The 15,630-nt window shown below is 41.7% G+C and overlaps 1 protein-coding gene across 1 annotated transcript; it reads right to left on the bottom strand.

Annotated features, from left to right (window-relative positions):
• Window positions 1-345: 345 nt before the first annotated feature.
• chn1 (chimerin 1) lies at window positions 346-14,400 on the bottom strand. The gene is made up of 7 exons (XM_054788004.1): window positions 13,817-14,400; window positions 11,316-11,400; window positions 6,248-6,421; window positions 5,525-5,602; window positions 3,862-3,999; window positions 1,543-1,648; window positions 346-1,424 (listed from the first exon to the last, which is right to left on the bottom strand). Exons 1-7 carry the CDS (start codon window positions 14,066-14,068, stop codon window positions 1,253-1,255), a joined length of 1,005 nt encoding a protein of 334 aa, XP_054643979.1. The 5' UTR covers window positions 14,069-14,400; the 3' UTR covers window positions 346-1,252.
• Window positions 14,401-15,630: the final 1,230 nt, after the last annotated feature.

Consider the following 15,630-nt stretch of genomic DNA (forward strand, 5'->3'; position numbering starts at 1 on the left):
TGGCATCTGCAAGAAAGAAAACCAGCTTAGTGCCAGCAACAATAACTTCAGCATATAAACAACCTCTAGCAAGCAACGCTGACCGGGCCAAAGCAGTAACACATTGTATTGGAGTTTTTATAGCCACGAGATTACGTCCATATTCAGTTGTTGAGAGCGCTGGTGAACGAGCCATCACGTGTTCGCGATTTCACTTACGACAGATGGTTGGACTTCATATGCAACAGACATATTTAACTGTAACTATCTATTACATTTCGCCACAATGTTTAAAAACAACAGTTTATTTTATTATTATTTTTCTATTTAAAAAATACTCACTCAAATTTATTTGAAATATCACCCAAATGGGTCGCTTTTATTTGTCTTCAAAAAAGTTCTGTTCGCATTTTCTTTTTTAATAAAAGAATTTGATTAAAAAGCACTTCAAGGAACTAAACCGAAGCGAAATTACACCCCTAATATTTATTATTGGAATATTATTTTGGCGTTAGACTGGCTTAGAATAAGGAAATAGTGTCACTCCTGTTTCCATGACAACAAAGGATCGCCCACAAAGGGGTCTTTCATATTTAGCCTGGACACTTGTAATTACACTATAAACCTGTAGGGGGATCCCTAAAGCAAAAAAAAAAAACGTTGAATAATAAGTCACTGCCCTGATTATAAAGTGCATGGCATTTACAATCAAGCAAATTGACAAACACTCCCGAGGCAGTATTTGACCAGGTTTAATAAATTAAACGGCTCATGCACAAATTGTGTACAAATAATGACAGTACAAAATGAATGTACAAGTAATGCTATGAAGCGTACAAGAAAAGTCAGGCAAACACTGACAGGAAAGTCTGAAAGGTTCAATAAACAAACGGGTCATAAAAAAATAAGACATTGTAAAAAGGACCCCCCACCCCCCCACTGACACAACAAAACCAGTAGCTTATTTTTAGTTGTCGCGACGCAAAGTTGTAAGAACTGCGCAGCAGGCTGCAGCCGGGAACGTGGACTAGATCTATCACAGCACAGACAAAAGCAAAAATCACAGCAACACAATCTTTCCACATGCTGAGATACAAAGCACCGATGCATGCTGGCCTGTCAGCGGCACACAAAAAAACCCCCGACAAAAATGGGGAGGCACGGAGTCGAGAAGAGCGTCACCTCGTGCATGGTAAGAAGAGTCCCTACAAAGAGTATTTAAAAACAACTTTTTTTGGAAGAAAAAACAGGAAGTGGAGAGCCCGATGCGCGTTCAGAAGAGCACGTCCACGTTTTTGATCAGCATCTCCACCACCTGCCTCTGGAAGCGGATGTCGTTAAGGGCGGTCATGGCGTCCAGATTGGGGGTGCGCATTAGGGTGGGCCCGAAAACAATAGCCAGGTTCTCAGCGTTCATCAGGTTGTATTTCTCGTTTTGCGTCACCCTGAAATGTGACAAGACAACAAGTGAACAGCTGAAATGAATGTTCCTGCCTGCCAACCCCCCATATTTTGCCAGTGTGGAAGCCAATAATATGATAATAATATTTCCTGTTTGCTCACCTTTTCAAGTGCGCCATGAGATACTTGAGCGTTTCATTGTGGGGAGGGGGCAGCAAAGCCAGAGCCTCTCGGAAAGCTTCACGCTTCTTGTCTGGATCTGTGAGCTCTGTCACACGAACAACGTAATGGTTAAAAGCGGGCACAGCTCTCGGGACGCATTCAGGAAATCAATACAGCTCTTTCCTGGGGGGGGGTGATGGATGCCATTAGCCTCTCAATGGGAGCACATTAATGCATATTCCGCTAAACACACTTGTCAAATATTTATTCAGGGCTTCTGCTGGGTGCTGACGTGGACTTTTCACAACTCTCAAGGCATCGCTCTCAGCTTTGTTTGTCTTAGAAGAGCTGTCCTATGTAGTCTTTGGTCATCAACTGATGAAGCTTGCTCAGAAGAGGCAAAATGTGAAACTCAAAGACTAGATAGCCTGAGACAACGTGAGTCTGATTGGAGCTGTCCTCCCTAGTCAACTGCTGACTCGATCGCAACCTTCACTGTTCAGGTTGTCTAAGAAAACATTTCGCCGCTCAGCCGAGCTGTCGTATCTATTCCTTAATCACGTACTGATGAAGCCTGCTAGGAAGACAGGCAAAACACAAATTAGAGCTGTCCTATCTAGTCTTTGAGTATGAACTGATTCCTTGATTGCAACTGGGCTGTTCAGGTTGTCTTCGAAGATGTTTCTCGTCTCTTCCGAGCAGGCTTCATCAGTTCATGCTTAAAGACTAGATAGGACAGCTCTTGTCTAGCTCTAGTGAACGGTTGAAGATTGCTTGGCTAAGAGATGAAACGTCTTCTAAGACAACCTGAACAGTCCAGTTCAATCTAGTTTAGTCTAGCAGTTCATGCTTAAAGACTAGATAGGACACTTTATATGGACTCTATATGGGACAGTTCTAATTAGAAGCAAAAGTTTGTCTAAATAGAGTGGTCCTATCTGATCTTTGAGTATGAACTGATGAACTGAAAGGCTGAAAAACCAGATAGGACAGCTCTAATCAGACTTGAGCTATTCAGATTGTCTTAGAAGACTTTTTGCCTGATTAGAGCTGTCCTAATTAGTCTTTGAGTTTTGCCTTTCACCTCTCTTCAGAGCAGGCTTCATCAGTTCATGGTTCAAAGACTAGACAGGACAGCTGTAGTCTATCTTAAACCGACGTACTGTTTGTACTGTTCAGGTTGACGTAGAAAACATTCTACCTCTTATCAGATTCATGATTTAATGTTCAAAGACAAGATAGGGCACCTCTTGTCTAGTTGTAGTGGATGGATGAAGCCTGCTCCAAGGAGAGGTGAAATGTCTTCTAAAAGAACCTGAACAGTCCACTTCAAGCTAGTTCAGTCTAGCAATTCATGCAAAGAGACTAGATAGGACACTATTTAGGCCACTATATAACAAATCTATATAGGCCAACTCTAATTAAAGGCAAGACTTCATCTGAGACAACTTGAGCAGCTCGAAATAAATTATATTGGTTCTGTCTAATCTTTGAGTATGAACTGATAGACTGAAAGACCAGATAGGACAGATCTAATTAGACTAGCACCGTTCAGACATTTTGCCTGATTAGAGCTGTCTCATTTAGTCTTTGAGTTTTGTATTTTGCCTCTCTTGCGGGCAGGCTTCATTAGCTCATGCTCGAAGACTAGATAGGACAGCTCCGTCGGATTAGAGTGGTCCTATCTAAAATTGATCACAACTGCATTTTTCAGGTTGTCTAAGAAGATATTTTGCCTCTTATCTGAGAAGGATTCATCAATTCATGTTCAAATACTAGATAGGAGAGCTCCTGTCTAGTTTTCGTGAACTGATAAAGGCTGCTCAGACGACAGGTGAAACATCCTCTAAGAAAACCTGAGCGGTGCACTTCAGGCTTGTTCAGTCTAACAGGTCATGCTCAAAGACTAGATAGGACAGCTTTGATCACATTAAAGCTGTCCTATATAGAGGTATTCTAAGACAACCTGAACAGCTCTAACTAAATAATAGTTGTCCTTTCTAATCTTGGAGTATGAACTGATGAAACCGAGACTAGAGTCTGGACAGGTCTAATCCGGCTAGAGCTGTCCTATCTAGTCTTTCAATATTAACTGATAGACTGAACAACCAGATTCTAGTATTTGAGCTTGGACTGAAGAGAGAAGAGAGTTTTCTACGACAACCTGAACAGTCTAGTTCATGCTTGCTCAGTGCAGACTAGATAGGACAAGTCTTTGAGCATGAAGTGAGGAAGCCTGCTCAGATGAGAGGCGAAGTGTCTTCTAAGGCAACATGAGAATACAATGACGTGGATGAATATGTTTTGTGTGAGACCCACTTGCAGCCTCGATGAACCTCGGGTAAGCGTCGTACGAGATGACGGGAACCGGCAAATCCCGCAGGTAGAGCTTGAGTGCGCCCGTGATGATATTGATGTCTTCGTAGGCTTTCACGGAGATGTCAGTCTTCTCTCCACCTGTGACAGGACAATGTGTGATGGAACAAGCGAAGGCAAAGAAGGACAGCAGAGTGAGAAGTGGTTCACACTCGTACTTTTGACATCAACTCTGGAACACGGCGGCCATTTTGCTGTGGATGGTGTACATTTCAAAGTATCTGCTATCGTCTCCCTCGGTTTTGTGCGCTTTGGCGAGCAGGCCGTGGCCTACTTGTGCTGGCAGGCTGAACATCACAGCGCTGTGAGCTGGAATGACACTCTGTCATGGATGATCTCCCACATGCTCATCTGGGAAAGACTTTAGACCGCCGCTCCGCTTGAAATTCACACCCCACTTGCTCAAAGTCCACAGCTGATTTTTAAAGATGAGCTTGGACCGTCGTCGTTTGTATTCTGTATTCTTTCCTTACTTCTTGATGCCTTCAGAAGCAACGTGATCTCTAATATGTCTGTAATACAATGTGATTTATGTCACCTTATATTGTGTAGATGTGGTTGGGTAGCACTCGAGACACAAAGAGCTGAAAAACAAAACACTTTTGTTTTTAACATAACTAATTAGTTTGTCAAGTCAAACTCATAATTCATAACTTAAAAGGGATAGTTCGGATTTTTTGTATTATTTACTTTTATTATGTTGGGTAATATGTGTGTAAAGCTGACTATAGGGGTGTTATTTCATGTCTAGAGGGCTCTAATAATGTTAAAAAGTGTATTTCATTTGTATATAAGGAATCCTACTGGAATTTCACTTATCACAGTTGGGTGCCAAACCAATTAACCACGATAAAAGTGGGATCACTGTATTGCAGGGGTCACCAACGTGGTGCCCGCGGGCCACATGAGGTGCCCGCAAGCCTGCTTTTCATTCAGGTTTTCAGTTAATAATGAAAGAACAGTAGAAAGAAATGCATTCTGAAATACAAAATGTGAGTTGTGGACACCAGCATTTTGTTCATGTTCTGGTAAAACAAGCATATTCGCTTTGTTTGGGTTTAAAATAAGCTCTGAAAATAAGTGTTACAAAAATGAGTAGCTCTTAGCCATTTTCATTTTGTAAAAGTAGCTCTCACAAGGAAAAACGTTGGTGACCCCTGGTGTCTTGCATAAAGCAGTGCATCTCAAACAGTGCGTACGAGGCATACTCTTAAGATTTCTTCAAGGTTTGTAGGCCTGTGAGTGTCTTTAATTGAGCTTGAACAATGCCAGCAACTCGTACAGTGGTTTGTACAGATTTTAAAAAAAAAGATTAGGTTCTCAATACTCTAGTATTCAAATCGGGGGTGAGTGAAAACATTTCTGTTTCCTAGGGGGTGCGTGACAGGAAGCAATTGAAAAGCACTGGTGTAAGGGTTAGTGTGGTACCCCCCCCCCCCCGTCTCCCCCCAGGTGGTTTGTGTCAACACTTCGTGTGAGGAACACTTCAGTACTCCCAAAATGACACTAAATCCTTCCGCAAAGTGTCACTCTCTCTAAAGCAGTGAGGGTCATCTCTCATGTACATACGTGTGAGCATGCAGTATCAACACAAAGGAAAACAAACCTTTGTCGAAAGCCATCTTGACTTCTTCTACCGAGTCGCTGAATCCGGATATTCTGTAAAGGCCTTCAGACGTCAGTCCTGCGTGGGGCAGGGGGGTACAAAAGAGACGTCAACGCACTTACACAAGTCATGTAGAAAAATTAAGTACTGTGCATCCCCTCTGGTCATTTAGGAAATGGAATTAAAAACTCTCATATTGATGCATAAAGGCTTATGAGTAAAAATGTCATCTAAAATAATGGGCAGATGCAAATGGTTTTCTGCATGACTGGGCAACCTAATAAAGACATACATCAAACTGAGACACGGACATCCGGCAGGGACAGAATCCATGAGCTCCTCCAGCATAGTTTAAGTGACATACAGTCGTCCCTCACTATATTGAGGTTTTAAAAAAAAAAAATGCAATAAAATATTGCTGTTTTGTGGTTGACTATGACTTATTATTAGTCAAAAAATATAAAATATTGAAAGACAAGTTGTATTCTGGTCACTAGGCATTAGTAATGTTATGAGACATGATGTTAGATGACATGACCTTTCACACTGCACGGAGACTGGCTACTGAACCAACATGGCTGACATCGAGTGAAAAAAAAAGGTTCTCCTCTCATTCCGTGTGGAAGTGGTAAGTTTTTGGATTCTTTGTCCTTCTTCCCCTCTCCGTTTAAAACAACGCAGTATCAATTACTCGTGTTTTTTCGCCATTGAAAACACGCTCACCTCTTGACTCAATCTCTCGTATGCACATGTCCACCACCATGGGGCGCGCCGTGTTGTGAGCTTTCACCAAGGTGCTGAGGTCGCAGCTGTACACCTTACGGATGTGTCGCAGGCTCGGCTTGCAGTTGTTGGGAACCAGAGACGAACACTGTTTGTGGACGTTCACGCCGCAGTCTGTACAAGAGAGGACATGAGGACACTTTATTTACCTCTCTTCATGGTTCTTTGTCAAGCAAAATACCAGATTGTGTTGATGGATTCTTTCAGTTCACTAACCTCATTTAGCTTTTGTATTCACTCACATTCCTCAGAGAAATAACTGCCAGCTTTATTGTGGGCCTCGGACAGGCAAACAACAACAACAAAGGACTTATTTTTCTCAATCAATGTGTCCATCATGAATGTCCTCTCTGTTATGCATGGCAACGCACTTGAAGAGTCCTGTTGCTGTTGCTTCTCGGACTCTCTGGACTACTTTGACAAGACGCAAACTCGAACTACATTAAATAACGAAAGATGAAGCGATTTCAGTAGAAATTGCATGTGAATGCTAAAATGAGTGAACCAAATAAGAATCAATTCAGCAACCATCAGCTTGGGAGATGAGCACTTAACGACCTGGGCCACGCCACCGTGCACTGAGTATATACAGTACAGAATGTTACGTGTCATGTTAAAGACAAAATACACTGTCACCAATAGGGGGCGACATTGAAATTGTACATTCATTTTCAACAAAAAAATGTCACAGAAAATACAGAATTATGGAAGTCCTAATGTATAGCCTACATGTCAGAAGATGTTTTGACACGGCAGAGAAATGTGGGAGTAGTTCATGGACAAAAGAAGGCGCAATTTGAAAAGTTGGAATGTAAAAATGGCGAGTGATTGTTGTAGAAATAGAAATAAATCTAGAAATATGTTGAACGATTACATGAGGACTGAGGATTGAACCAGCAACCATCGGGTAGCGAGATCACCAGTCTATCACCTGAGCCTTGACAGCCTGTTGAACAAGTGAAATGTCACAGTAACGAAAACTGATTTTTCACCAGCCATGTTTGTTTTAAGCAGACTATTGAAAATTTGAAAAGTTGTAATGTAAAACTAGAGAACGACTGATCAAATGTGTAAATATGTTGAACGGTTACACGAGGGGCCGGGGATTGAACCAACAACCATCGTTTTGGGAGACCACCAGTCATGTCACCCTGTGGAGTAAGTAGAATTGGAACTAATTTTCAATAATGTAAAATGATTTTTCACCAGTGGAGGGGCGACATTTAATTTGTCTATTTGTTTTTAGCTGACTAAAAAGGGCCGAATTTAAAATTGAGAAAAGTAAAAATGTAGACTGAATGTTGAAATAAGATGAACGATTACAGCGGGATGAAGGATCGAACCAGCAGAAAAGGCAGAATGTTGCCGTAATGAAAAATGTAAAACGATTTTCTGTTCAGTTTTAACGGGAAAATTGTCACAGAAAATATGAAATTAGACTAAATGTGGGATTTTTTTCCAGAGCTGAATATTTCATGTTGGGAGTTAGCAGAGGCGGAATAAAAAGTGAGGCGGAATAAGAAGTAGAGGAATGAATAGAGAAGCAATAACAACAAGAATATAAACTCATAGCAAAGATGAATGATTTGATTTACACCTCAGCCATGATGGGACTCCAACAGAGGTGGACACATGCAGGGAATTAGAGGAACACTAAAAAGGATGCGAAGCGGAGGAGGAACGCCGCTACTGTTGCGCTTTGTTCTTTTTTTTTTTTTTCCTGCTCTGAAATCCAAGCTCATGCAGCACAATGGCAGCGGAAGCAGCAATTCAGCCGCTGCAGGCGACACTAGACCTACTTTCACACACTAAAATGGAGCAACTCCTCCAGCTCTTAGATCTTTTCAGTCCTCTCTAATTTCAGAGAGGGTTTTATCCCTCCCCGCCCCCCACCACCTTTTTAAAGTCCAACTCCCACCCAAAATTCTACCACTCACTAAAGGTCTGCCACCATAAAGCTGGGAAATATACTCCATGCAGAACCTGAAGACATGGTTTGGCTTAAGATGGGTCCCGGGAGGAAAGGATGCAGCATTTATATGCATTGGTGCAGAAATGTAATTACCTTAAGAGATGACTCTTTTAAGGAGATGTGACAGGCAGTACAATGGAGGCCGGCGTCCATGTGTGCAAAGTGATGGCCTCATAGGTCTCAGGTGGGGTGGGTGAGGGTGTGGGAGGCGTCAGACGGACACCAGCAGACTGGGGATGCATTTTATTGCGCTGTCAGCGTTTTGGCAGGTTGCTACAAGGCGAGGAGGCTGCACTTTTAATGGTGGCTTGTTTTGCTCACCGCGTTTGACCTCCACTCGTATTTGGGGGGGTGATTTTTATAAATAATTAATATTACTGTGTGACCCAGCTGATTGGTCAAAGCGGCTGCATTTTAATTTGCGTGGAAAACGGAGCAGCTCCGAGCTCGGCGCCTCATTAAAGAAGCATGCCAGCTTTGTTTTCCTTCACGGGCATGATGGGATGAGACTGCCGGGGTGGGGTGGGGGGGTTGAACGAGGGTGTACGCTGATGAGGAAATGTGGCACAACAAACACCGAGCAAAGGCTGGCTCCCTGGCGCCGGGCCAAAACAGTTGAGCTCATACAAAAGCGGTGAAAGGGGGTGTCGGAGCACTTTTTCGGTATGCAAATCCCAGCACCATGAGAGACTTTAGTGGCCTAGATTCTCTTTGACTGTGGTGGAAAGTGAAGGAATGGCAGCGAAAGAGGGCAGACTGAAAACATACGCGGCTTTCATTTGGTTGCTGTGGAGCTTTCAAAATGGAAGCATTAACAATTAACGCCTAAGCTCCCGCTGAGACAGTATAGTGTGTGTGTGTGTGTGTGCGTGTGTGAGAGAGACACACTTAAAACATCAAACAGGCGTCGGCAGAACGTGAATTTGAACAATTACAATAACATGGAAGCATCACCAGTGTGATCAGACAAAGTGGCAAGAGAATGTTTTTTCTTTAAGACTTCACAACATTAGTGTCAATTGGGAGAGAATTGTTGAGCATTATACAAGCCGTAAAAGCAACAGTCTCCAAAGTGCGGCCCGAGGGCCATTTACGGCCCGCGGTTGTTTTTTCATTGGCCCACTGCACATTAAGAAAACATAATTTAACAAGAAAACTAAAAAAAAACAAACAAAAAACCCCAACAACAGCAAATATGGAGAAATCAGCAGTAATTTGACAAGAATAACATCAAAATATTAACAGAAAGTTGCAATTTTACCAGAATAACATATGATTGTGAGGAAAAATAACGTCGTTTTGATAGAATTGATTGAAATATTAAAGAAAAAAAATGTTGTTTTTTTAAGCCATAATATTATGAGAAACAAAACAAAATAAAGTTGTATTTTTTTGGAAAATTAGGTTATGGAAAAAAGACAAGCTGAAAAATTGTTTATAATAATATGGGAACAAAGTAAAAATATTATGTGAATAAAGTCATAATATTACAAGGAGAAAACGTACGCATGCTATTTAAGAAGAAAGTTTACATTTTTGGAAAATAACAAAAAAACGGCAAATTATTACATTAAAATAATTTGTAATTGTTGAAAAATTAGGTTGCAAAACAAGTTCTAATATTACAAAAATAACACCAAATATTATGGGAATAAAGTCATAATTACGAGAACAAAACTGACAAGAAGAAAGTTGAAATAGTTGAAAAAAAACAACTGCAATTTTACAAGAATAATGTCAAAATATTAAGAGAAACATTTTTTATTCTCTAATGAGAAAAAAGTTTGAATTTTCTGAGAATTAACTCATGATATGAGGAATAATAATGGCATTTCAGTTGCATAGAGTTGAAATATTAAAGAAAGAGTATGTTATTTTTAAAAGTTGTAATATGAGAAACAAACAAAACAAAATAAAGTTATAATTTTTTGGAAAATTAGGCGGGGAAACGTTATAATACGGAAATAAAGTCAAAATATTATGGCAACAAAGCCAAAAGAAAATTTGCAAAGATTATTATCATAATACGGAAATAAAGTCAAAATATTATGGCAACAAAGCCAAAAGAAAATTTGCAAAGATTATTTAAGAAGAAAGTTGAAATATTTGGTAAAAACAGCAAAAGTGGGGGGAAAAAAAGAGCAAAGAGTGAAGTTGATACTAATAATAGGCTTTTTTTTACCTGTATCACAAAGCTGAGATGCGTTTTTTTCTTGAAATACATATAACATCTTAGTATATCTTGCATCCTTTCATTTTTCACTATGTGGCCCTCGCTGGTAAAAGTTTGGACACCCCTGCATTAGTGATGATTAGTTATTTCACTGACTTTTTTCATAGTTGGCTGTTCCTGCAACTCCTATATGAAAACATATATATAACTCAACATGTTCTAAAAATTCATACTGACTGACATGAACAGCAACATCACAACTGTCGCGAGAGGGGGCGCTCTCGGCTTATGGAAGGAGATCGGGAGCTTGGTGAACTTGCTTATTGCTAACTTTCTTGTTGGACTCGCTAGCTTGTTAATTTAGCCTATTCAGCCCTCCAGGTATGTTCATGCTATTATGGAGATGAATAACTGTCAATGTGTTAACATACCTGACACATATTCAGCCTGTTGTTGTGTGTGCTATTTATTCTGTAGCTGCCTTTCCCGATCTCTGTTTGTTCTTCATTTTAAACTTTGTGAAAGCAATTTCTAAATAAATCTGATTTACAGTGATTTAAAAACAAAGAAAAACCTAATGACTTCGAAACAAGAACAGACAGTAAAGTGTATTTAAAAAAGTATAAAACCCATCACATGTAAACGCTAATGTAAAATGATCCCTTTCGCTGGAGCAATGGATGTTACGTCATAACTCTGAAGCCCTCGTTTCATTTTATTATACAACCCCCCCCTCCTAATCCAATGTTTTCACTGTTGGGATTGTAGATTAAAGGGAAATAATCCAGCTCCAGATGCACTAAAAACCAAGTAACCCACATACACAAATGCTCACTTTGTACTTGTACGTTTGAGAACTGTACCTGCGCATTTCACCCCTTGAGCCATCAGCCCCCACATGAAGCTGGCACAGTGGTCGCACCAGTGAGGCCCGCGGAAGGCGTGGACCTGCAGCAGGGGTTGGGGGAGGACAGTGACAGATATTAGTGGTTACGTTTTGATGTACAAATATAAATTGTGAATATGCCCTTCTTTGTCAGACCACTAAATACAGTCAAACCTCGGTTTTCAATGACAACGTTTGCAAAAATTTTGCCTTGGTTCTCGTACACTGTCTCGGTTATCGTATACCATGGCGCGTAACAAACAGTTGTGCTTTTTTTTACCATTTGGCACAATGAATCTCGTGGCATTAATAAAGATGTGGATGATACTCCCAGCTCTGCTTTTTTATTCAGCCATCTTGGATCACACACCCAACACCAAATCTGGCCATACGTGGCGTGCATAATACTACGGTATCCTGTAAGGCTCCTTCATTTGGCAAATCCCTTTGGCGAAAGGGATTAAGGTGTTCACAAAGATTGTTGGTGTGCATCTCTATCTGTGGATTTCAGTTTTCTGCATGTAAACAATAATTATTCTCTATAAAATGTATTTTTTGTTCAGATTTTTTTGAGTGTCTGGAACAGATGAATATGATTTACATTATTTCCTATAGGTAAAATTGCTTTGGTTTATGTATGTTTTCGTTTTTGACCAGACTTTGAGACCTTTTGCAACCTTTCAGAGCTTTTGGAGCTAATTAATAACAAAAATCAAGGTACCGCCGTACTTGTTTTAATACAATCATCATATTTAAAGGTTGAAAATGAGTAAAGAGTATAGGGTTGTGGAAAAAATGATTGGACCACCCTTATTTCTTCAGTTTTTTTTCATTAATTTTAATGCCTGGTACAACTAAAGGAACATTTGTTAGGACAAATATAATGATGATAACAAATATCGATCATAAGACATTAATTTAAGAGCTGATATCTAGCAACTTCCTTGGTTTTCTTGATAATAACCAAAATCACTTAAGTTCTTAGTTGAGTAACTATAGCATTGTACTGCCAAAGCATTTAAGTCTTATGAGCTATTTTTATTGTCATTGTTAGACTTGTCCAAACAAAGGTGCCTTTAGTTGTATCAGGCATTCAAATGAACAAGAAACAAAAACAATAACAAAATACACTTTTAAAACCATCATCATAGTTAAAGAATAAAAATGAGTGTAAACAGAAAACAGTGTCTATTTCAAACAGCTACCCAAATAACCAAAAATGGTTCTTTGCCCAATAAAGGTCTGCGTCAGGCTGAAAATGAGGATCCATGTGAGCATCAAGTTCCAACACATTGTCGTGATAGCAGAAGAAATTGTGGTCTTTTCGGTTTTTGACCAGACTTTTTGAGACCATTTGGAACAAAGTAATAAGAAAAACCGAGGTACTGCTGTACTTTTTTTTAATACAATAATCACATCTAAATGATACAAATGAGTGAAACCAGAAAAATGTGTCTATTTCCAAGTGCTACCTAAATAACCAAATATGGTTCCTTGCCCAATAATGAGGTGCATGAGGCTGAAAATGAGGATCCGTGTGAGGATCAGTTTCCAACACAACGTTGCCGTGATAGCAGAAGCAATTGTGGTCTTTGCTGTTATGGCACAGTTGGGTTTGACACCTCCACCAGCGTGAAGGCAAGCTTGCTATGGAAACAGCCAGCCCCGACAGGTAACAACAGCCCAGCCAATCAGGAAGGCCTCTGGGAGCGTCAGTTTGAGGCACGGTGTCGACAGCCGCGACAGCAGGCAAATCATCATCTACAATTAGTTGTCTGCTGTAGTGGCTGCTGACATGATCTAGTTGCAATAACCACATAAGAGACTGCATGTTTATCCATTCAAAGTCGAATCTCAGCAGTCTGGGGTTAGTGTGCAAAGACTCATTCTCTTATCGCAACTTATGAATCAGTGAAACAGTTCAATCACATACAACATCGGCTAATAAGTTGTAGGTCTCTGAATGGAGGAAGCCATCAAGTAGCGGAAACAATTACTGGACTTTAGAGGTTAGAAGCTACATCTGGGTCTAAGATGCTTCTCTTGTGGTTTCTTGTTAATGGGCGTTTAAATTGGGAGAACTGTACTCGTTACAAACATTAGGTAATAGAAGGGAACAAAGACGAAGGCAAGAGGGTGGCAGCGCTTCAAAGCCCGCCTGGTAATATTTCTCTTCCTGCGCTCTATTGCATGAAAGCAGACCAAAGCAGGAGCCAGATAGAGGTATACTCCACCACTCCATCAGCCTAATCGCTCCATCTGGCACTCCAATTAACAGCAGCGGTACACAGAGCACCCCACAGATTTTCTTTTCATCGGACAGACCAAAACAGTTCTGTTTTTAATCTCATCTCCCACTCAGCAGCCCGCCCCCCCTCCCATCTCATATCCCTCTGGGGAAGCGTGAGAAGCTGCCCCGTGGCCACACATGATGATATGAACCCAGTCGGCCAACTTCACTTTAAATTCCAGGCTCACCTTGAAGTTATGGACTTTCTCCGATCTTTGCGGTCGGTCGGTTTCCTTCAGCGAGGCTCTGCGGACCAGTGAGGTGAGCTGTGAGTAGGCGAAGAGTTTAAGAGGTTGCCAGAAGGTGGCCGATGGTTTCTCTGGCCCCATCCTCATCCCCAGAGCGGCTGCCAAGATCTCCTCCTGGTTGGCCTCTCTCTTGGCCTTCTGCACTAGAGACTTGTCCTCTTTGTGAGCCTCGTAGGGCTCTTTGGACGGCATCCTAGGCACAGCCGTCTCCCAGCTCAGGTGAGGAGACCCCCCCGAAGACCAAACATGAAGAAAGTCCCTGATGCTCAAAGCAAGTCCTCGCCAAGCAGCACGAACACCATTGTTGAAATAATTCAAATGAGTCAGAATAAGAATTGTCGTGGTATAGCAGTCAACAAGCAGACAAAGGTCGGAGACCAAAATGCTTTCTCATGCAGTTCCTTTGGAACACATATGTAGATGAGATGCGTGGTTGCGTTAATCCTCTCCTCCCTGTGCTGAGCTGATATTCTCCCTGGAACAGAGGCAGCACACTGTGTTTGGATGCTGTCAGGGCAGGCAGAGTGAGGGGGAGGAGTACAGGGGGCGGACTCTCATAGTAGTCACGGCAGATTAAATGGATCCCACCAGCCAATGGCGGCACGCATTCATCGGCTACGGTGGCTGCCACCCCGCCCCCCACAATCTTTAGCCGTCAGATAACCAAGCAGGGGAGCTGGAGTGAGAGCGGGCCGGTAATGAGCAAGGAATGAGTCACGCATCAGCACGGGGAGCACTTTCGACAGCAGCGGGCCGTTAAGGAGAGGATCTATTGTGAAAAGCACGTTGCCACAGAAACAGATCATGGAGGCGACCTGAAGGAACAAAAATACCAACCCTTTAAAAAATAAAAGGCCGTGTCCACACGACTATGGATATTTTAAAAATGCAGACGTAAACATAAGTTTTGTCCTGAAAAACGAAGCTTTTGAAAAACTCCAGCTTCCGTGTGTGTATGTGGACAGGTAAAAACAGGTTTTGGTTTGTGTCATAAAGAATGTGCAACATTAGCTCAGGTTTCTGAACCTCATTTAACAATACATGAAACTCACTGACTTACAGGTGTTGGCTTCGTTTTCTGAAGAGCAGGCTATTGTAAAAAAAACATCCGTGATGTTTCCCGGGCTCCATCCATCCATCCATCCATTTTCTATACCGCTTCATCCTCATTAGGGTCGCGGCGGCATGCTGGAGCCTATCCCAGCTGACGTCGGGCGACAGGCGGGGTACACCCTGGACTGGTCGCCAGCCAATGGCAGGGCACATATAGACAAACAACCATTCACACTCACATTCATACCTATGGACAATTTAGAATCTCCAATTAACCTAACATGCATGTTTTTTGGGAATGTGGGAGGAAACCGGAGTACCCGGAGAAAACGCACACACGCACGGGGAGAACATGCAAACACCACACAGAAATGCCCAAGGGAGAATCGAACCCAGGTCTTCCCAGTCTCCAGGTTGTTGGCCAACATGCTAACCACTAGACCACCGTGCGGCCCGTTTCCCGGGCTCAAGCGCTAATTTTGAAGATAATGCACACGTTATTGTACATCAAATATCCACTATATTGATGAACAGAAGTGATATAATACGTGACAAAGTCAGCTGTCAGCTTTTCAGGCTTTTTTCTGGCCAAAACGCGCAGGACAGTCGGTGAATGTGTTTTTAAGTGGACAGACATTTTTTAAAAACTCCACTCCTGCGGATGGAGATATTGTGCATCTTGGTTCTCAACTGGCTTGGCT

This window comes from Dunckerocampus dactyliophorus, chromosome 9 (genome assembly GCF_027744805.1).
Source record: "Dunckerocampus dactyliophorus isolate RoL2022-P2 chromosome 9, RoL_Ddac_1.1, whole genome shotgun sequence".
NCBI lineage: Eukaryota > Metazoa > Chordata > Actinopteri > Syngnathiformes > Syngnathidae > Dunckerocampus > Dunckerocampus dactyliophorus.